This window comes from Jaculus jaculus, chromosome 17 (genome assembly GCF_020740685.1).
Source record: "Jaculus jaculus isolate mJacJac1 chromosome 17, mJacJac1.mat.Y.cur, whole genome shotgun sequence".
NCBI classification, from domain to species: Eukaryota; Metazoa; Chordata; class Mammalia; order Rodentia; family Dipodidae; genus Jaculus; species Jaculus jaculus.
This window is the reverse complement of record NC_059118.1, coordinates 26,928,959-26,952,952: the sequence shown is the minus strand read 5'-3', so window position 1 is coordinate 26,952,952 and position 23,994 is coordinate 26,928,959. Positions and strand designations below refer to the sequence as shown.

The 23,994-nt window shown below is 40.5% G+C and overlaps 1 protein-coding gene across 3 annotated transcripts in view; it reads right to left on the bottom strand.

Moving 5' to 3' along the window:
• Ppp2r3a (protein phosphatase 2 regulatory subunit B''alpha) overlaps positions 1–23,994 on the bottom strand; it is a 205,946-nt gene that overhangs the window by 73,905 nt on the left and 108,047 nt on the right. For all 3 annotated transcript variants that reach the window (XM_045136758.1, XM_045136759.1, XM_004664345.2), the window contains exons 7-8: positions 15,249–15,351; positions 7,478–7,552 (exon numbers count right to left, since the gene is read on the bottom strand). In XM_045136758.1, the coding sequence (XP_044992693.1) occupies positions 7,478–7,552; positions 15,249–15,351 (178 nt within the window). The remainder of the gene's footprint in view (positions 1–7,477; positions 7,553–15,248; positions 15,352–23,994) is intronic.

Here is a 23,994-nt window from a genome sequence, read left to right as displayed (position 1 = left end):
CTTTTGGTCTATTATTTTCAGATGAATATAAATTAATCATAATTTAGTAAATATAAAAATAATTAATAATTACCATAGTCATTTACTACCAGTGAAAGAAACTTCAAAATCTTTTACCAAGAGATTTCTAACCAACCAGATAGACCAGCTGAATCATGTTAATTTCCTTTCTTTATATAGCCACTGAAATGAAAACTTACAAATGTAGATCACCATGAAAGGAAGTATTTGGTGGCTCTATAATCTACAGTTTTTGAAGTAGATTAAATTCAGACATATTAACTGAAGGCTTAAAAAAACCATTTTATTTTATGTATTTACTTATTCCAGAGGGAGGGAGAGAATGGACATGGCAGGGCTTCCAGCTGCTGCAAAGAAACTCCAGATACACGTGCATGTGTATCTGGCTTATCTGGGGAATCGAACCTGGGTCCTTTGTCTTTGTAGGCAAGGGCCTTAACTGCTAAGCCATCTCTCCAGCCCTAACTGAATATTTTCTTAGTACAGGTGATGAATGCAGGTGAGCACACTCAAATGACAAGTCTTTCTTTTACTTGACAAACAATGGTGATTAGACTGCTAATCCATTTTTGGGGTAATATAGCTCTGAAATCTAATCTCCTGTGTAATTTGAAAAGTTAAATGCACATACAAAGTTATTTCTTGCCAGGCATGGTGGTCCATGCCTTTAATCCCAGCACTCTGAAGGCAGAGGTAAGAGGACTACCGTGAGTACAAGGCCACCCTGACACTATATAGTGAATTCCAGGTCAGCCTGGGCTAAAGTGAGACACTAGTTCAAAAAAACAAAACAAAACAAAATTATTTCTTTCTCTGTCAAAAGGAAAGGGGAATGGGTTAAAAAGCTCTCAGTGAGGGGGCTCAAGAGATGGCTTAGTAGTTAAGGTGCTTGCCTATAAAACCTAATGAGTTTGATTCCCCAGTACCCACTTAAAAAGCCAGATGCGGGCTGGAGAGATGGCTTAGCAGTTAAGCGCTTGCCTGTGAAGCCTAAGGACCCCGGTTCGAGGCTTGGTTCCCCAAGTCCCACGTTAGCCAGATGCACAAGGGGGCACACGCATCTGGAGTTCGTCTGCAGAGGCTGGAAGCCCTGGCGCGCCCATTCTCTCTCTCCCTCTGTCTTTCTCTCTGTGTCTGTCACTCTCAAAAAAAAAAAAAAAGAAAAAAAAAAAAAGAAAAAGCCAGATGCACAAAGTAGCCCATGGATCTGGAGTTCATAGGCAATGGCTAAGGGCCCTGGCATATACATTTTCTCTCTCTCCTCTCTCTCTCTCTCTGCGTGCAAATAAATAAAAATTAAAAAATAAAAATAGGGCTGGAGAGATGGCTTAGCGGTTAAGCGCTTGCCTGTGAAGCCTAAGGACCCCGGTTCGAGGCTCGGTTCCCCAGGTCCCACGTTAGCCAGATGCACAAGGGGGCGCACGCGTCTGGAGTTCGTTTGCAGAGGCTGGAAGCCCTGGCGTGCCCATTCTCTCTCTCCCTCTATCTGTCTTTCTATCTGTGTCTGTCACTCTCAAATAAATAAATAAATAAAATTTAAAAAAAAAGTTATAAAAAAAAATAAAAATAAAGAAAGCTCTTAGTGAGTGGTGAGCACTGTTCACCAAACAGCTTGATCACTTTAGGAAATATCAGTGTCTTGTCTTTGACAATCAGTCCTGGTATTTCAGTCTGAGATGATGGATTCAGGCCAAGGAAGATACTGAATCTATCACTAAGATGCCATCTGCACAAGCCACAAAAATATCTTACTCCTTACTCCTAGCATCAGTGTCATAAAGAAATATTGAAAATCTCCCTGCTTATTTTAAAAACGTATGTGAGCCACCTCCTCTCTCACAACTTGGCATGTGTCAATATGGATAAAAAGAATATTTATCCTCACTAACAACTGTTGGTCCACCATGTAAAACTGCCATTCAAGAACTACAGTTTGGGGCTGGATAGGTTGCTCAGTGGTTAAAGGTACTTGCTTGCAAAGCCTGAAGACCCAGGTTGAATTTCTCAGTATCCATGTAAATCCAGATGCACAAAGTGGCACACGTATCTGAAGTTCATTTTTTAAAGTTTTTTTAAATGTATTTAAGAGAGAGAGGAAGAGAGAGAGAGAGACAGAGAGAGAATGGGCACACTAGGGCCTCCAGCCACTGCAAAAGAACTCTAGACACATGCACCACCTTGTGCATCTGGCTTACGTGGTTCCTGGGGAATTGAACCTGGGTCCTTTGGCTTTGCAGGCAAACACCTTTAACCACTAAGCTATCCCTCCAGCCCTGAAGTTCATTTTTAATGGCAAGATGCCCTGGTGTGCCTATTCTCATTTTCTCTCTCTCTCTGCTTGCAAATAAATAAAAATATTTTAAAAAGACTATAGTTTGTTAATATTTTAAACTTTCATTTTATGCAATATCAAATAAGCTTATTTTAAATTGCTAACACTTCCAGAAAATAAAGGAGAATATGGACTTATTATTTTTGTTTTTTTGAGGTAGGGTCTTGCTATATATAGCTCAGGTTGACCCGGGATTACAGGTGTGCTCGGGAGGCAGAGGTAGAGGATCACTGTGAGTTTGAGGCCAACCTGAGACTACATAGTGGACTGATTCTTGATGCAATTTCTTATTTAGCTAGTGTTCTGTCTTTCTAGTCTAAAGCAAGTGACAAAATGATTACAAAAAAAAGTCTCTTCCTGTAGCATAGACTTTTATGACTTATGTAATGATTTTTATGAACTTATCTGTTTTTATTATGGCAGAATTTCACTAGTTTGGTCACTTTTATATCTTAGATCAATTAATCAATTTCATACAAGATGATGTTAATTTCATTTGTTTTAGAAAAATCCATTGTATTCTGGAATAATGCAAATGTTTCAATGGATTTATGTTATTTGACCACATTTTATAATAGAAAAGGCACTGGGAAGAACATATAACCAATGGGGGGAAATGCTGTTTTCAGATATTCCCTGTTACATTTTTTTTGACTTGTTCTGTACTGCTACTCCAAGTACTCCACTAAGCTACATCCTCAGTTATACTTTTTATTTCACTCTTCTCTTGAGAGTGGTAGTATGAAATTATCACAAGAGCAGTCATTCTCTTATCTCAGTACATGCAGATACACATTCCCAGCTGCATCTTGTTTATGCTACGATGTTGTTTGTGTGTGTGCATGTTTGTGCATGCACGTGCATGTGTGGAGACCAGAAGACACCTTCAGATGTTGTTTCTTAGGTACTGAACTACCCCACCCTAGCTCTTTTGTTTCTTTTTGACAAGGTGTCTCTCACTGGCCTGTAACTTGCTAAATTGGCTAGACTGGATTGCCAATGCACTTCAGGGATCTGCAGATCTCTGCTTTTTCAGCACTGGAATTATAAATGCATGCTATGATGTCAGGATTTTTTTTTGTTTTGTTTTTCTGAGGTAGGATCTCACTGTAGCTCAGGCTGACCTGGAATTCACTATGTAGTCTCAGGGTGGCCTTGAACTCATGGTGATCCTCCTACCTCTGCCTCCCGAGTGCTGGGATTAAAGGCGTGCACCATCACGCCTGGCTCAGGATTATTTTTAAAAACAACAACAACAAAAAACCAAACATGGCTCTGGGAATGGAATTCAGGTCCCTGTACTTGCAAGGTGAGCACTTTACCACCTGAGCTATTGTCTCCCCAGCCTTATCATGCTGTTTGGAGTTGTTATGTCATTATTTCTTCACAAATCTTCTGAGCAAATTTTCTTTTTTCTTTTGTAAACTGGAGATAAAACAGCATAATACTATCAGCAAAGTGTAAATTTACCAAGTATAAACAATAATATTAAAATATGATAGGTGAGATAATTATATAATTCTATTCATTGATTAGTATAGTTCTTTTTGTTCAATTAGGAATTTTTTTTAAAATGTGAATTATATTGGGACAAAATGTTTTCATGCCTTTTCTCTTTAAAATCATAAACTTCCTGAGGGCCACTTGCTGAATGACTATAGAGTATTATAGGGTCAGGTATTTCAGGTAATTCTAGTAATTCAAGAAATACCAAACTAGAAAGAATGAGGAAAATTTATCCAATTTCTTTATCTGTTCATTAACATCTTTTCTGATAATTCAAAAAGAAGTCCCCCCTTTTTCTGAAGAGAACATTTTGTGAATTGGTAGAAGACTGCACTTTATTATTTCTATTGTCTTTCCCAACTCTTTTATTTCTGAGACAGGGTATTCTATATAGCTTAGGATAGTCCCAAACTTAAGATCATTCTGCCTCAGCCTCTGGAATGCCTGTGACAGGCCACTGTGCCCAGCTTTCCCAACTCTTACAGCTCTAAATTATGCTGTGTATGAGCCCTGAGTTTACAGAAGAGCTAATAACTAGAATCCAATAATCTTGGATTGCAGGCAAAATTAGTGCAGAATTCTTAAGCAAGAATAATTGCATGAAGCCGGAGATGTAACTCAGAGGTAGAATAATTATCTAGTATACCAAGTCCTGGGTGTGATCCCCAGGGTACAGCAAAAGAAATTTTTTCTATGTAAAATTTATATTATTTACTTTTTTTAATTAAAAATATTTCATTTATTTTTAAATTTTTATTAGCATTTTCCATGATTATAAAAAAATATCCCATGTTAATTCCCTCCCCCTCACACTTTCCCCTTTGAAATTCCATTCTCCATCATATTATCTCTCCATCACAATCATTGTACTTACATATATACAATATCAACCTATTAAGTACCCTCCTCCCTTCCTTTCTCTTCCCTTTATGTCTCTTTTTTTAACGTACTGGCCTCTGCTACTAAGTATTTTCATTCTCACGCAGAAGCCCAGTCATCTGTAGCTAGGATCCACATATGAGAGAGAACATGTGACGCTTGGCTTTCTGGGCCTGGGTTACCTCACTTAGTATAATCCTTTCCAGGTCCGTCCATTCTTCTGCAAATTTCATAACTTCATTTTTCTTTACCACTGAGTAGAACTCCATTGTATAAATGTGCCACATCTTCATTATCCACTCATCAGTTGAGGGACATCTAGGTATTATTTACTTTTTGACAGCGTTTATTCTTTTAAAATGGATATATTATTTTTAAACATTAAAATAAAAACATTACAATACTTATTTTATTTTTATGTGTGTATTTGTAGATATGTGTGCCCTAAGTGCAAGCCTATGGAGGCCAGAGGAGAATGTCAGGTATATCCCTCTATTTCTCTTCTGTGGCATTCCTTGAATAAAGTCTCACTGAATTTGGAGCTTCTGTTTTTTTTTGGGGGGGGTAGGATCTGCATCTAGCCCAGGGTGACCTAAATTCACTACATAGTCTCAGGCTGGTTTCGAACTCACAACAATCCTCCTACTTATGTTTCCCGAGTGTTGGGATTAAAGGCATGTGCCGCCACACCCAGGTTTTGCTATTTTCAGTCAGACTGGCTGACCAGTAAGACCCAAAGAGAGCTACTTGTCTCTACTCTCCACAGGTGAGCATGGCCACACCTGGCCTAACGGCGCTGGTATCAAACTCAAGTCCTCACGGTTTCTCAGCAAGTGCTCTCACCCACAGCCATGTCCTCAGCCTCAAGAAAAAAAAAAAAAAAAAAAAAAAAAATTAAAGGAATAATTTCAGTATCCAATCAATAAATATTTAATGTGTTTCTATTATTTGTCAGGAACTATTTTAGGAACTAGGGAAAAACAGTGAAAACTACAGGCAAAGCTCTTGCCCTCATGCAGTTTATATTATAGAATAGGAAATGAACAATAATTTAAATATTAGGTGATAGTTAAGGAAAGAAAGTAAGGCATATGCTAAGTGTGGTGACACACGCTTGTCATCCTAGCACCGAGAAAGCTGAAGCAGGGGGATCAGGCATTCAAGCCAGCCTGGCTACATGGTGAGTCCCTGTCTCAACACCCCACTAGGAAAAAGTGAAACGAAGGGTAGTGGGGAGGGTCTGGACAGAGTCAAGAAGGCTGAAAGAGACCAGGTATCTGGCTGAAGCAACGAGCATTCATGTGGATGGCAATCTGTGTACAAGACCACTCTCGGCCAAGACAGAATGGGGCTGTGACTTTTATTCTGAGAAAGAAAACTACTAGAGGACTGAGCAGAAGAGTGAATGACCTGACTTACATTTTTAAAGAATAACCCCTCTGCTTTGAGGAGACTAGACTACAGGACAAAGAGGGAGGAAGCAGTGCAACCAATTAGAAGAGATATAAAAGAGAAATGAGGGACCAGTCTAGGATGACTGTGATAGAGCTGATAACTATAGTACAGAGTAGCTAATAAGCAAAAATTAACATCTGAAGTAGTCTTAGATGACAGTGACACCTTCTGGCTTAGATAAAACCTGGAAAAAATTTAAAATTGCAAAAAAGTGCCAAGAAAAGTAAAGAATGAAGTCCCTACAGGAGGCAAAACCTAAAACAAAATGCAGCAGTGTTATGTTTTATGGTAGAGCTGTATTCTCAGAACAACAGGTTTCCCTTCAAGTAAGACTGCCCTGTTTAGCTGAGGCTCTAAGCTGGAAAAAATTCTAAGACAGCAAAGGTATATTTATAAGACCAGACAGAATATTACTTTAATTCTGTACATCAGAGACCTTCTTAAGTATTGGGAACATATATGAAGGGAAATAAATACAGATTGAAAATTAAGTCAGCTTTACTGTACAATTTCTTTCCATTTAAAATAATCCTTGGGGACTGCAGAAGATGAATTAGCAGTGTTTGCCCACAAAGCCAAAGGACCCTGGTTTGATTCCCCAAAACCCACATAAGCCAGATGCATAAGGAGGCACATGCATCTGGAGTTCGTTTGCAATGGCTGGAGGCCCTGGTGCACCATCTCTTTCCCCCCACCCTCTCTCAAGTAAATAAATAAAAAAATATTTTAAAAAATAAATAAAATAATCCTTGGGCTGGAGAGATGGCTTTGTGATTAGGGCACTTGCCTGCAAAGCCTAAAGACCCATGTTTGACTTTCCAGATCCCACATTAGCCAGATGCACAAAGGTGAGGCAAGTGCAAGGTCTCATATGCCCACATGCCCACTAGGTGGCACAAGCATCTGGAGTTTGATTGCAGTGGCTGAGGCCCTGGTGCACCAATTCTCTGTCTCTCTTTCTCTAAAATAATTTAAAAAAAACAACAAAAAACTGAAATGATCCTTATAGCCCATATTGTTTTTTTTTTTTTTTTGGTTTAGAGGTAGGGTCTCACTCTATTCCCTCTAGCCCAAGGTGACCTGGAATTCACTATGGAGTCTCAGGGTGGCCTCGAACTCATAGTGATCCTTCTACCTATGCCTCTCAAGTGCTGGGATTAAAGGTATGTGCCACCACGGCTGGCCCATATGGCTTTTGTACAACAATCTGAAAATCTGGATACTGGGTAGTGAGAAGAAGATGACTTACAGAGCTCCATTAAGGTGGAATAGGACTCAACTTACCGTGGTGATGTAACGAGAGTGGAATTCTGGAGCATCTTTCAGGAAAGTAAGGCCAGGGTGTGTATCTACCACATCCTTAAAAAGAGTAAAATCAAAAGTGAAGTAGCAAACATTAAAAAAAAGCCTATAATATTTTTTCCTTCCTGGAGAATAACCTGCCAGGCGAATGAATCTGCTATTTTAGAATACTGAATAATGCCCTTAAAATTCAACTGATGCTTTATTATAAGCATACTCACAATACATATGATCTTATTTATTTGTTGACCTGAAATTCACTATGTGGGCTAAGGATGGCCTCAAACTCACAGAAATTCTTCTAGCTCTGCCTCCCAAGTGCTGGGATTAAATGTGTACTCTACTATGCCCAGTTACATATGATTTTTTCTAAGCACAGTATACTTCCATATAAAATTTTAATTTAGATGAAATCACCAATACATTTAGCAAATAGTCAGAGGAGTCAAACCTCTTAGAGTTATGTACTACAATCCTAACACATCAAGGCATTTTAGAGAAATTCATCTCACAGATAGTGTAGGATTGCTAGAGATGTTTACACAAAAAGGATGACGCACATAAGGCAATAAGAATGACTCTTTTTCTTAATCTACAGACAAAAGAATGTAAAATAAATATTCATGGGATCCAACTAACTCCCATTAGTTTTATTAAAACAGTTGTGGGCTGGAGAGATGGCTTAGTGGTTAAGGCACGTGCCTGCAAAGCCTAAGGATTCCTCAGAACCCACGTAAGCCAGATGAACAAGGTGACACATTCACACAAGGTGGTGCATGCATGTGGAGTGCATTTGCAATGGTTAGAGGTCCTTGCGCGCCAATTCTCTGTCTGTCTGTCTGTCTCTCTCTCTCTCTCATACAAACACAAACACACACACAGTTGTGTACATGCACACCTGTGGGAAAGAGATAAGACAGGAGGATTGTGAATTTGAGGCCAGCCCAAGCATTAATAGTGAGACCCGTTTTTATTTTTAAAATATTTTTATTTATTTATTTATTTATTTTTAAATTATTTATTTATTTATTTGAGAGCGACAGACACAGAGAGAAAGACAGATAGAGGGAGAGAGAGAGAATGGGCGTGCCAGGGCTTCCAGCCTCTGCAAACGAACTCCAGACGCGTGCGCCCCTTTGTGCATCTGGCTAACGTGGGACCTGGAGAACCGAGCCTCGAACCGGGGTCCTTAGGCTTCACAGGCAAGCACTTAACCGCTAAGCCATCTCTCCAGCCCTTTTTATTTATTTATTTATCAACCTATTTGACAGAGCGAGAAAGAGGTACAGAGAGATAACGAGAGAGAATGGCGTGCCAGGGCCTCTAGCACTGCAAACCAACTCCAAATACATGTGCTACCTTGTGCATCTGGCTTATGTGGGTACTGGTTAATTGAACCTGGGTCCTTTGGCTTTGCAGGCAAACATCTCAACTGTTAAGCCATATGGTGGCTTGTTTTTTTTTTTTCAAGAAAATATTTTGTAAAAATTGTAGATGGCTTAGTGGTTGAGATGTTTGCTTACGAAGCTTAAGGACCCAGGTTCAATTCCCCAGAACCCACATTAGCCAGATGTACATGGTGGCATATGTGTCTGGTGTTTGTTTGCAGTGGCTGGAGGCCCTGGCATGCCTATTCTCTCTCTTTGTAATAAATAAATAAAAATTAACAAAAAAGATTTTATGGATAAATTTGTCTTCAATTTAGGATTTTATTTGAAATCTATTATCTTGTTCTTAATGATGAATATTAGATTCAAATCTTGACTACTGTTTATACTTTCTCATTAGAATTTTAAAGCACAGAAACTCTATTAGAGATAATTACTATTAATTTAATAATGAGAGGCAACTGCAGTGCCAAAATAGAGAGTCTATTAATTAGCTAGCCATCAAAGAACAGATACCAGGTGTATTTGTTTCTTCAGGAGTTAGCTATGTATTCTCACTAATATAGTCTAAAGCCTGCAGACTTTACTATTTATGTGATTTATTTATTTATTATTACTTTATTTATTTTGGTCTTTCAAGGTAGGGTCTGACTCTGGTCCAGGCTGACCAGGAGTTAACTATGTAGTCTCAGGGTGCCCTCAAACTAATGGCGATCCTCCTACCTCTGTCTCCTGAGTGCTGGGATTAAAGGCGTGTACCACTATGCCTGGCTTTTATGATTTTTTTTTTTGTTTGTTTTTCGATTTTACTTTTTTATTGTTAGATTTTTGAAGTAGGGCCTCACTGTAGCCCAGGCTAACCTGGAACTCACTCTGTAGTCCCAAGCTGGCCTTGAATTCACAGTGATTCTCCTGCTTGTGCCTCCTCAGTCCTGGGATAAAAGGCATGTACCACCACACCCACCTTTGTTTAAAAATTTAAAAAGTATTTTATTTATGTATTTGAGAGACAGAGTGAGTATGGGCATGCCAGGTAAACAACTCTAGATGTATGCACTACTTTGTACACCTAGCTTTATGTGGTTACTGGGGAATCTAACCCAGGCTTTCTGGCTTTATAAAAAAGTTACTTTTTTTTAAAGGTTTTTTTTTTTAATTTGTTTTTATTTATTTATTAGAGACACAGAGAGCAAGAGAGACAGACAGAGAGGGAGAGAGAGAGAGAGAGAGAGACAGAGAGTGAGAATGGGCACACCAGGGCCTCTAGCCACAGCAAACGACTCCAGATGCATGCACCACTTATGTGCATCTGGCTTATGTGGGATCTGGAGAATTGAACCTGGGTCCTTAGGCTTCGCAGGCATGCACCTTAACTGCTGAGCTATCTCTCCAGTCCAAGAAAGTGCCTTTAAATACTGAGCAATCTTTCTGGCCCTGACTGTTTTAAATTTGGATATAGCCTGGCGTGGTGCCACACGCCTTTAATCCCAGCACTCGGGAGGCAGAGGTAAGAGGATCACCATGAGTTTGAGGCCACCCTGAGACTACTTAGTGAATTCCAGGTCAGCCTGGGCTAGAGTGAGACCCTACCTCAAAAAACCAAACAACAGGGCTGGAGAGATGGCTTAGCGGTTAAGTGCTTGCCTGTGAAGCCTAAGGACCCCGGTTCGAGGCTCGGTTCCCCAGGTCCCACGTTAGCCAGATGCACAAGGGGGCACACACGTCTGGAGTTCGTTTGCAGTGGCTGAAAGCCCTGGCGCGCCCATTCTCTCTCTCTCCCTCTATCTGTCTTTCTCCCTGTGTCTGTCACTCTCAAAAAAAAAAAAAAAAAAAAAAAAAAGACTGACAAAAAAACCCAAACAACAAAACAAAACAAAAAATTTGGATACAGGTTTAGATTTACAGATGGGTTGCAAAAATTACTACAGAGAAACTTCCTATGTCTTTAACTCCAGCTCTCTACCTCTCAAATTGTAGGGATAACAGGCACACACTGCCAGGCCAGACATTTTTACATGGGAACTGGGTATCAAACTCCAGTCCTCATATTTGCAAGACAAGTACTGAGCTATCCTGTACTTCATGAGTATATTTTTTGAGGGGAACAAGTCATGTGGCAGCTAAGTCTGAGGTTATTTAGGGCCACCATGTAAATTAAGATAACCTCAAAGGCTCTGGACATAAATTCAGAACAAAGTTTGGCCCCCCCCCCCACCTTTTTTTTGAGACAGGTCTCATTCTAGCCCAGGAAGACCAGGAACTCACTCTGTTGCCCAGTCTAGCTTTAAACTCATGTCAATCCTCCTACCTCAGCCTCCCAAATGCTAGAATCAAAGGCATGTGCCACCATATCTGGCTAAAGTTCACCTTAAAAAAATTATTTAGTTATTGGCAGGGTGGAGAACAGGTCCATCAGCCACTGCAAATGAACTTCAGATGCATGCGCCACCTTGTGCATCTGGCTTATATGGATCCTGGGGAATAAAATGGGGATCCTTTGGCTTTTCAGGCAAATGCCTTAACCACTAAGCCATCTCTCCAGCCCTAAAGCTTATCTTTTAAACAATGGGAAGCTGTTATTATAAGTACAAATACATGTCATATGCTATTAGAAATCTGGCTAATGATTCTCCTTGGATTACAATGACTAATTTGGAGCATAAAGGTTTTTGTTGATACACATAATTGTTTTTTTATTTGTGTAGTAGTTACACAGATCTCTCCACATTGTGAAAATTTACTGACTGGTTTACTTATGATCTAGGTGTTTTGTGAGAGCATATTTCAGTAACAGCATCCAAGAGAAATTAAAGGCAGATCTTGACTTAAAAACTTGAATGAAATGTCTCCCACAGCTCATGTGTTCTGAGTATTTGGTCTACAGATAATGGCATTTCTGGACAGTTGTGGAGCCTCTAAAACATGGAACTTTGTTGGGGGAGGTGTGTCACTGGGGATGCACCTTCAAGTCCAGTAATTAGACTACTTCCTGCTTGCTGCTATGGAGATGTGATGTCTGCCTGGCTGTTTACTCTTGTCATGCTTTCCCTGCCAATTTGAAATTCCCCCTCAAAATAAACCCTTTCCTTCCATTAGCTGCTTCTGGTTGGGCGTTTAGTCCCAGCAACAAAAAGGTACTTGCTACATGATTTACTAAGGAAGACCAAATATTTAGGTATGGAATGAACAATATTAGTAAGTAATATCTTAGGACACAAGGAATGCTATGGCAGAAACAGATCTAATACTGATATGGAACTGATTATCGTGAGAAGACCTAGACAAAAATACTTCTCTGGCGGATTCTTTCTGTTGGAGATTTCTTCTTCCCTCCTCCTCCCCTCTCCTTCTTCACTTCTCTTCTCCTTTCTCTCTTTATTCATGTGTGGGTGTGTGCATGTGCATGGATATGTGGGTGCACTTGCACACCTGTGCATGCATGCGGAGGTCAAAGGACAACCACCTTGGGTATCATTCTTTAGGTCCCATCCACTTTTTTTTTTTTTTCCCCGAGGTTGGGTCTCACTCTAGTCCAGGCTGACCTGTAATTCACTCTGTAGTCTCAGGGTGGTCTCGAACTCATGGCAATCCTCCTACCTCTGCCTACTGAGTGCTGGAATTAAAGGCGTGCACTACCATGCCTGGCTTGCATCCCCTTTTTAAGTGCTGGGATGAAAGGCATGAGCCACCATGCTTGGCTTTGGAGATTTCCCCGCCCCCCCTTTTATCCTTAACAGAGACTAAGGTTTATAGACCCTACATTTAAACTGATAATGAGCATAATACTACAAAAACCATCAAGGTTTCTAAACCACTTTTGTTTTCTGTCCTGCAATAGTTACTCACCACTACTGAGAAGGGAGTCAGTTAACACAGGAAGGAATACTTGAGGGCAGAGACTGGGAAATATAAAGGAATATGATGGGAGAAGGATTTCTTCAGATTAGAATAACTTTCTGTGTTGAAAATAAAAAAAGAGAAAAACAGGGCTTTGGATGCCAGGGCAAAGAGACTCTGTTGAAGCTAAAACCTCAACAGAAAACAGCTGAGTGGTACAAACAGAAAGATGAGTCCTAAATGATGTATGGCATGTGAAGCAATCTTCACAGGGATGAGTGATGTAACCTCAACACTAAAGCCTTGTACCATGGATAACCTAAGAAATGAGGCACAACTTCATGCTGAGAGAATCTCAGATATGTTAACAATATCTTCCAAACTGGTATATGAGGATTGACATCAGAAATTAAAAGGAGTGACAAAATAAATATTTATACTTTCTATAGATTTGAGATTTATTCTTTTTTTGTGGGAATCATCACTGATCAAGATTTATTCTTACTGAGGCTTACCCTTTCTTATCTCTTGCCCAGTTCCAAAGATCTGTTTTTTGTTTGTCTGTTTTTCGAGGTAGGGTTTCACTTTAGCTCAGGCTGACATTCACTATGTAGTCTCAGGGTGGCCTTGAACTCATGGCGATCCTCCTACCTACCTCTGCCTCCCAAGTGCTGAAATTAAATGCATGCACCACCATGCCTGGCTCGAGGCTTATCCTTTCTACATGTATAAAAAATATATCATTAAACAACACAGAGCTAAAGTTTCATAAATATAAGAAGAAAATAAGAAATATACTCTTATTTTACTTTTTTGGTTTCATCAGCAAAAAATGCTCATGTAAGTGAGTTTCCTGAATTATTCAATACAATCTAGGCCAATTATATAAATTACTAATCTCACTGAAATCTGATTAAAGGACTAGAAACTCCTGTCCTTCTCCTAAGTTTCTCCCAGGCTGAAGTGTTTTGAAAGGTTTTGTTGGTTTTATTTTTCTTATGTAGTTTTTCTTACTCTGTTCCAGACTTTTGTAGTCTGGTGGAGCTGGCCTTGCAGATCTCATTATGCATAATTATAGTTTCCTCTCTAATTCCTGCCTTCTCTTTTCTTTTCTTTCTTTTTTTCTCTCTTTTTTTTTCAAGTCAAGCCTTAATATATAGCTCAAGTTGGCTTTGAACTCATGGCTATCTTCCTCCTTCAGTCTCCTAAGTGCTAGGATTACATGCATGTGCTAACATGCCTGACCTTTCTTCTTATTACGATTTTCTGTTTCAAATAAATCTTGATGGGGGAAAAAATTAGAAAACCATTGTATACCTGTGCTTACATAAAGAGTCAAGATACCCCAAGTGAAGACTCCATGGTTCATGAGAGTTGCTCTGATTATCCCATAGTCCTATCAGGTTGTTAACTGTTTTCCAAATTGCCTTCTTGAATTTTAGAGTTTTAGGAGGTGCTTCAAACATTACTGTGGATAGGCAAGGGGTAGGATGAATGACACTTCTCTACTGCTATGGGAGCTGCCCTATTTTATACTATGGATTCTGTCCTAGATTTCATTTAACAAAAGGATTTTACTGCTATAAATTTTAATGAAAACCATTCATCAATTTGATCTTTCAATAAGTTTTTATAATTTATTTATTTTGGTTTTTCGAGGTAGGGTTTCACTTTAGCTCAAACTGACCTGGAATTCACTATGTAGCTGAGGGTGGCCTCGAACTCATGGCAATCCTCCTTCCTTTGCCTCCCAACTGCTGGGATTAAAGGCATGTGCCACCACACCCAGCTTAGTATGTTTTTTTGTTTGTTTTTGAGGTATGTTTTCACTCTAACCCAGGCTGACCTGGAATTCACTATGGAGTCTCAGGGTGACCTCGAACTCATGGTGCTCCTCCTACCTCTGCCTCCCGAGTGTTGGGATTAAAGGTGTGCGCCACCACGCCCGGCTTCAATATGTTTTTTAAAGTAAGTTTTATTTATTTATTTTCAAGCAGAAAGAGAGAGAGAGAGAGAGAGAGAGAGAGAGAGAGAGAGAGAGAAAAGGAGAGGAGAGGAGAGGAGAAAGTGGGGGGGGGGGGAGAGAACAGGCATGACAGGGCCTCTAGCCACTGCAAATGAACTCCAGATGCATGTGCCCCTTGTGCATCTGGCTTACATGGGTCCTGGGGAATTGAATCTGGGTCCTTTGGCTTCACAGGCAAGCACCTTAACCACTAAGCCATCTCTCCAGCCCTGATCTCTCAATATGTGTAGCTCAATGACAGAGATTATAATTGCATTAAAAAAACCCAACAAACTTCCTTCCCACCAGGCATGCTGGTACATGCCTGTAACCCCAGCATTCAGGAGACAAGAGGATCAAGAATTTGAGTCCATCCTGGGCTACCTAGTGAGACTATCTCAAAAATAAAAACAAAACAAAACTACAACAAATAAACAAAAAGCCCCACCTACAACCAACCAACCAAAACCCAACCCCCCAAACTCCCAAATCAGAACTTGTTTTCAAAAGGAAATAAACTTACCTGAAGTAGAGGGATGAAATCCTCCTGTTCTAGAGAGGTGCAGCTGGGCTTTGCTAGAAGCCAGATGAACTTAGAGGCATCATCATGATGGTTATTCAGCAACCTACAAAATAAACACTGGTTGCAAAGATCTGCTTCTCAGAATGTAGTGACCATAATATTGATAAACTGGCAAATTCAGTCTGACTTGAGGGCTATATATATTTTTAACTTTTTAAAATTGGCAATGTCCATAACTATAGACAATAAACCATAATTTTTTCTCCTCCTCCACTTTCTCCTTCACAAATCCATCCTCCATTGTGTCCCCTCCCCTTATCAGTCTTTCTTTTATTTTGATGTCATCATCTTTTCCTCCCATTATGAAGGTCTAGTGTAGGTCGTACTAGGCACTGCAAGATCATGGATATCCAGGCCATTTTGTGTCTGGAAGACTGCATTGTAAACAGTCCTACCCTTCCTTTGGCTCTTACATTCTTTCTACCATCTATTCCACAATGGACCCTGAGCCTTGGAGGCTGTGATAAGAGATGTCTCACTACTGAACACTCCTCTGGCCCTTTGCATTATGGTGCCTTTTGAGTAATCCCAGTGGTCATCATTGAAGGCTATTAAGAATCATGGGATGAGGTGATGGATCAGTTGTTAAAGGCACTTGCTTGCAATGCCTGCAGCCTGGGTTTGATTCCCTAGTACCCATGTAAAGCCAGAAACTCAGAGTAACACATGCGTCTGGAGTTTGTCTGCAGTGGCAAGAGGCTACTGCCAATTTTCTCTCTCACTCAAGTAAATAAATATTAAAAAAAGAATCAAGTACTCTCTGTTTGCTTTGTTCAATGCTGGAGATTAAAGGCAGTACTCTGAGCATGCTAGGCAAGTGCTCTAACATCCTTTTAAAATAAAAAAAAAATATTTTTGCAAGTGTGTGTGCATGGTAGGGCCTCTTGCTATTGCAAACACACCAGACACTTGTGCCACTGTATCTGCATACATGGATGGCTTGGGAATTGAACATGGGCTGGCAGGCTTTGCAATAAGGGCCTTCAACCATTAAGCCATACTCCCAGCTTCTCTGCCATGCTTTTGATTTTATCGAAGGGATATGTATTAGTAACCTTACTTGTTGCTGTGATCAAATGCCTGATAAGCAGCAGCTTAAGGAACAAAAGAGTTTAATTCAGATTACAGTTACAGAGGTACAGCCCATCACGGTAGGGAAGGCATGGTGGCAGGAACAGGAGGCCGACTGGTCCCACTGGAGCCAAAGTCAGGAAGCAGAGAGCAAACAGGAAGTGAGGCCAGGCTATAAAACACCAAGGCTCACCCCTAATCACTCACTTCCTCCAGCAAGGCTCTACCTCTTAAAAGGCTTCACAAACTTCCCAAACAATCCCACCAACTGGGCACCAAGTATTCAAACATGTGAGCCTATGGGGGACATTTCACATTCAAACTACAATATTCTGTCCCTGACTCCTATAGGCTCATGATGTAAAATGAATTTAGTCTACCTTCAAAAGTCCCTATAGTTGTTGGCAGCCCCAACACTGTTCAAAAGTGTCTTCTGAGACTCCAGCACACTCTGAATTCCTATGAAAATGAGTTATATACTTCCAACATGCATTGGCAGAGTAAGCACAACCATTCCAAAAAGAAAGAATTGGAGCATTTTAAGGAAAGATCAGACCAAAGCAAGACCAAATTCCAGCAGAGCAGTTGAATCTTGCAGATCCATGTTGGCATCTGGGACTTATGAGTAAATTATCTGGGGTCCAAAGGGCTTGGGTGGCCCCACTTTCCATTTCTGCTCCCTGTAATAATTATAGCCTCTCCTGGGGCAGCTTCACTCTGAACAAGCAGTTTTCCACAGCTGACATCCTATGGTTTGGGCATCTCCAAAATCTCCACTGTAACTTAGACTTACCTTTGTAGTTTCATGTAGTGGCCTCTCAGGGCCTCCTTGCAGGGACTCCGACCCTGCCATACATTGCCTGGCTTCAGTGACTCTCTGGAACTATATAACAAGACTCCATGACCCCTCAATTTTGCATATTTTAGGCCTCCAAAAGCATCACCACATAGCTGATTTTGCCAAGTTGTAGTGCCAGCTAGGAAGCAGCCTAGCCTCCTAGGACCACAGCTATAGAAGCCTCTGTTATGCCTTCCAGGCTGACATGAAACACTTGCCTAGGTGGGGGTGGCTGTGTTACAGCAGGGTACTCTTTCAATTCAGGCTTTCTTCTTTCAAATGAATTTGCTTTTTTTTTTTTTTTTTTTTTACAAAATAGTGCCTCCAATAGATGGGGTTTTTCACTCAGATCACCTTCCCTAACATCTCAGCGGAGCACAGCGCAGGAGTTTCCTCTTCAATAATGCTGATCTCTTTAATAATTATGGCTGCTTTCTCAGCACCAGCCTGAAGGTTATCTTGTATTGAGATTTCTTCCACCAAATTAGCCCATTACATTTGAGTTTGGTGTCAGTACCTGGGCAGAGCACAGTCAGTTTCTTTAATAGTATTTAACATGAACTGCCTCCAGCCCCATTTCTGATAGTCCTTTTCCCCTCTGAAACCTCACAAGCTGGGCCTCCATTGTCTACATTTTTCTTAGCATTCTTGCCTTCCAAGCTCCCACTAAAATTTTCCCATCAAACTCTACTTACAGTATTTAAGGGCTTTTTTTTTTTTTTTTTTTTTTTTACAGTTACAGAGGTACAGCCCAACATTTCAAACTCTTCTACAGTCCTCTCACAAAGCAGTTCCAAAGGCCTGTGAACCACACAGTCAGTTTATCACAATACCTCCATGTCTCAGTATATCATTTTTAAAAAATTAGTTTCTTATTCATTGTTGTAACCAATCCTGACAACAGCAGCTTAAGTAAGGAGAGAGCCTATTTTAGCTTATAGTTACAGAGGTACAGTTCATCATGGTGGGGAAGGCATGGTGGCAGGAACAGCTGGTCACACTGCAGCCACAGTCAGGAAAACAGGGTGAACAGGAAGTGGAGTCTGGCTATAAAACCTCAAGGCCTGCGCCCAAGTTACCTACTTCCTCCAGCAAGACTCTATTTCCTAAAGGTTCCAAAACCTTCACAAACAGCATCAACAGTTAGGGACCAAGTGTTCAAACATGTGAGCAGATGGGGGACATTTCATATTCCAATTATAACAGAAGTCTATTCTTATGTTTCTGAGGCTGAGACTAGAGTCAACTGAACTTATGTATGTAAAATATGTGTTACTAAAATAAACTTGGTAAACAGAATGTCCATTCAGTTTATACAAGACATCAAAAGCAAGAATTTCAGAGCTAGCCACAGCCAGGTGAAACATCTGAGAGGATTACTGCTCCCACAGGGATAACCTGGTGGGGACTTCTGAAATCTGACTTTGAAGGAATAGGTTTTAGAAAATGCATGCTCTATTAAGTCTAAATTTCCTGGACTTTTGTTTTTGTTTTTCACAGTAGGGTCTCACTCTAGCTCAGGGTAACCTTGAACTCATGGTGAACCTCCTACCTCTGCCTCCCAAGTACTGGGATTAAAGGTGTGTGCCACCAAGCCAGGCTCAGAATTTTTTTTTTTTTTTTGAGGTAGTTTCATTCTATCTCAGGCTGACCTGGAATTCACTATGTAGTCTCAGGGTGGCCTTGAACTCATGGCAACCCTCCTACCTCTGCCTCTGAGTACTGGGGATTAAAGGTGTGTGCCACCATGCTTGGCTTAGGCTCAGAATTTTTTACTTTCAACTATTGCTGGATATTTTCATTTGGGGATTGCACTCTGATAGCAAAATTGAAACATTGAAGGAAAACTTTAAAATCTTCCTCTCAAAGTTGGCCTTTTCTTGGAAGTCAAATTTTATGAAAATAATGGTAACATTCTTAGACTTTGGGTTGTAAGTTTGAAGTCACTTAAAATTCATTTATCTTCCTTATTCTCTACATCCAATTAGTCTCCAAATTTACTTAATTTCTTCATTAATCATTTATTACATGGCAACTATATTTCAGATATTGCAGCTGGCCTTGAAGCTATTTGGGGTAAAAGAAAATAAGATAGGGCTGGAGAGATGGCTTAGTGGTTAAGCGCTTGCCTGAAAAGCCTAAGGACCCCAGTTCTAGGCTCGATTCCCCAGGACCCATGTAAGCCAGATGCACAAGGGGGTGCTCGCATCTGGAGTTCATTTGCAGTGACTGGAGGCCATGGTGTGCCCCTTCTTTCTCTCTCTCTGCCTCTTTCTCTGTCCTTCTCAAATAAATAAAAATAAGCAAAAAATTAAAAAAATAATACATAGTATCCTGTAAGGAGTTTATATATATAGGGTTTATAGTCTAATGTTTAAAAGTAAAATTATTCTAATGTGGAGCAGCCATTTAATAGAAGTAATGAAGACAGGGTATCATGAAAGGTCACAGGAGCTCAGTGAGATTCCCTGCAAAGTAAAGTCGGAAAGAAGGGTGCTGTGGTAAGGAGAACAGTATGTACAAATGCCTGGTGTGAGAAGCATGGAACATTTGGGCAACAGTAAGTGCAGAGTTAGGAAGAGAAGGGGACATGTGCAAACAGTATCAAAAGAAGGCCCTCTTTGTGTCAAGTTAAGAAGCCTAAAGAATTTAACCCAATTGGTGACATGATCAGATATATTTCTCAGAAATATTAAGCAAGAGATGATAACAGCACTGGCAGTGGAGGTAGACATAAAGGGCACATTTTTTAGGTGCAGGCATGAGAGGAAAGGGAATTTCATGACAACTGCTCAGATTCTAGATGGGACCAGTAGGTATGTCGAATAAAATGAGAACACTGGAGTGCTGAGGTGTTTTTCCTTAAAGCATTCTCAACAACTACTTCTTTCTGTTCCACTGTATTCTCAAGTTCCAGGCCTTTTACACAGAGACTGAGGCATTTGAAAGAGGGTCCCAGCAATATAATTCTAGTGCAGTTTCTGCTCATTAAAAAAATGTACAATAGCTCTCTATCACTTGCATATGCAAATCCAAATGCCTTATACTGGGCACTGGGCTCTTTAGTATGCTGGTGCCTGCCAACCTGCCTTACCATATTGCTAAATGAAACTTCCATTCTAGGCAGCTGCTCTGAGGCACAGAAAGTTTGGCCTCTACCATTTTCATGCTGTTCTATTGCTCTAGGAAGCCTTACCCTGACTTTGTTTTTTTTTTTAAATATTTATTTATTTGAGAGCGACAGACACAGAGAAAGACAGATGGAGGGAGAGAGAGAGAATGGGCGCGCCAGGGCTTCCAGCCTCTGCAAACGAACTCCAGATGCGTGCGCCCCCTTGTGCATCTGCCTAACGTGGGACCTGGGGAACCGAGCCTCGAACCGGGGTCCTTAGGCTTCACAGGCAAGTGCTTAACCGCTAAGCCATCTCTCCAGCCCCTGACTTTGTTGTTTTAATGCTGCTTCTTTTTAAAATAATATTTTTATGTATTCGAGAGAGGGACAGAGTGAGTGAATTTGGGCATGCCATATGCTCCTACCACTGCGAATAAACTGCAGACACATGTGCCCACCACTTGGTATATCTGGGTTTACCTGGATACTGGGGAACTGAACCCAGGCCATTAAACTTTCCAAGCAAGCGCCTTTAACTGCTGAGCCATGACTCAAGTCCTGCTTATTCTTTAAGGCCTAGCTAAATAACCCACCTCTTGCAAAAGCCTTTTCTGAAAAGTAAATAACGTGTGTGTGTGTGTGTGTGTGTGTGTGTGTGTGTGTGTATGTGCATGAGATACTGTATTGCCTTTCTTTTATGCTTTTGGCAAGTAAAGGGAAGGTAAAGCTACAGCTCTTTTTTGTTTTTGTTTTTGTTTTTGTTTTTCGAGGTCTCACTCTAGCCCAGGCTGACCTGGAATTCACTATGGAGTCTCAGGGTGGCCTCGAACTCACGGTGATCCTCCTACCTCTGCCTCCCGAGTGCTGGGATTAAAGGCATGTGCCACCACACCTGGCTAAGTTACAGCTCTTTTAAAAATATTTTATTTTTTTTATGAGAGAGAGAGAGAATGGGCACACCAGGACCTCTAGCTACTGTAAACAAACTGTAGACACAAGTGCCACCTGGATTATGTGGGTACTGGAGAATCAAACCTTAGGCTTCGCAGGCAAGTGCCTTAAGCCATCTTTCCAGCTGAAGTCATAGATCTTTCTTATTTTTTTTTTTTTTTACATATTTTTGGTTCATTTTTATGGTTCATTTTTATTTATTTATTTGAGAGTGACAGACAAAGAGGCAGATAGAAAAAGAATGGGCGCGCCAGGGCTTCCAGCCACTGCAAACAAACTCCAGATGCATGTGCCTCCTTGTGCAATCGAGCCTTGACCTGGTACTGAAAACCTAATCAAAAGCCTATGGCAGGGGAGGTCATGTGTTTTAAGGGTATAAAGCCTGCTCTTGTCTGGACAAATGCATATATTACTCTTACCAAATTGCCCTGAATGCACTACACTTTTTCATATGTTAATGCTAATCTCACTTCTGGTTAGAGAAGCTTCTCTTTTCAGATGGCTATGACCACTGGGATGACTCAAAAGGCAACAAAATGCTGAGAAGAAGGGACAGAGGAGTGTCCAGCATTGAAACATCTCTATCACACCCTCCAAGGCTCACGGTCCATTACAGAAGAGGTGGTGTAAAGAATGTAAGAGCCAAAGGAAGGGCAACACTCCTTATATCCAACTGTCCAGACAGAAATTGGCCTCGATATCCAAGACATCACAGTGCCTAGAAATACCTACACAAGACCCTCATAATAGGAGAAAAAGATGAGGACATCAAATTAAAAGAGAGACTAATGGAAAGAGGGAGGGGATATGACGGAGATAGAGTTATAAAGGGGAAAGCGGGGGAGGGGAGGGAAAACCATGGTTTTTGTAAGTATAGAAGTTGTCAATAAACAAATATGTATGTATGTATATGTGTATATGTAGAAATATAAATAAATAAATAAATATATCATTTTAAGAGTTTAGAGAGGAGCTCCCACTAGAGGGCATCCAAACCACTTTGGTAACTGACCACAGTGCTATTAATGTAGATGCGTGCACATACAGTGTACAGAATGTTTTTTTTTAAATTTTTTTGTTCATTTTTATTTATTTATTTGAGAGTGAGACAGAGAAAGAAAGAGGCAGAGAGAGAGAGAGAGAGAGAGAGAGAGAGAGAGAGAGAGGGAATATGAATGGGTGCACCAGGGCCTCCAGCCACTGCAAACGAACTCCAGGGCATGCGCCCCCTTGTGCATCTGGCTAATGTGGGTCCTGGGGAAAGAGCCTTGAACTGGGGTCCTTAGGCTTCACAGGCAAGCACTTAACTGCTAAGCCATCTCTCCAGCTCCAGGATGTTTTTAATGAAGAAGAGGGATCGGGAGAATTGCTCATGCAATAACTTTTTAAGCAGTTTCCTGAAAACTTGTGCATTATGTATTTTTGCTTTTCTCTAAAGAGAAAGTGATTAATTTCAACAAGGAAATACAAATATTGTGGCTGCTACTGCTGTGTGGCTCCTATCCACTATGATGGTTAATCTCAACTGTCGACTTGATTGGATCTAGAGTCATCCAGGAGTCAAACCTCTGAGTATGTCTGAGGGGAGGTTTCTAGATTATGTAAATTGAGGTGGGAAGACCCACAATAACTATGGATGAGCTGGGGCCCCAGACACTCTGAATAAAAAGGAGAAAGCTGGGCTGGAGAGATGGCTTTGTTAAGGTGCCTGCCTGCAAAGCCTAACGACCCAGGTGGATTTCCCCAGTACCCATGTAAAGGCAGATACACAATGTGGTGCAAGAATCTGGTGTTCATTTGCAGTTGCGGGAGGCCCTGGTGTACCCATTCTCATTCTCTCTCTCTGCTTGCAAATAAATAAAAGTTTTCAAAAAGGAGAAAGCTAGCTGAGTGCCTGTATTCATCACTCACTGCTTCCTTACTATGGATGCAATATGACCAGCAGCTTCATGATGTTGCCACTATGACTTTCCTGCCATGATAGACTATCTGCTCAAACCGTGAGTCAAAATAAACCCTTTCCTCCTATGTTTTTATCAGCTACTGTCGCAGCAGTAAGAAGAGTAACCAATACAGTCCCCGGGTATAAAGGTTTGCCTTATCTCAGTGGCACTCAGCCTTAACTAAGAACTGCTGTAACTCCTTACATTAAGCATTCAGCTGCAGATAAATTAAACTGAATACCAAATTTTCTTTGCTACAGTCAGCCTCAGATATTCATACTGTCCTAGAATTATAAACAGAATGTAAGTAGCTGTATTTCTTGTGTCTGGCTGTAATGTGTCTTATAGTAGACCATTTTCTATTTATTTTCATCTCCCAGCTTGTTCACAGCTTTGTCTTAAACAAGCATCACTCATATCTTGCTGTTTTCCTAGATTTCTAGATGCTTCTGACAAGAGCAATCTTATCTACTTATTCTTTTTACTCCAAATGAAGCCTTTTCAGAACCTAACATCTACCTGGGTAAAAGAATATAGCTGAATACAAGCTTAAGCATCTATAAACTTTAAATTCTTACCACTGTTATATGCCAATTAAAAACATTATAACACTCAGCTGAGATCTTAGCTTTGTTGGTAGGGAAAGGAGAGGCCATGCTAACTTCACTATTATTTAGGCTGCAGGCTCTATTTTTTTTTTTTTTCCTCTCACATTCTAGGATGCTAGAAATACCAATGAAAAATACTCCCAAGGGTAAATGCTAATTCTTC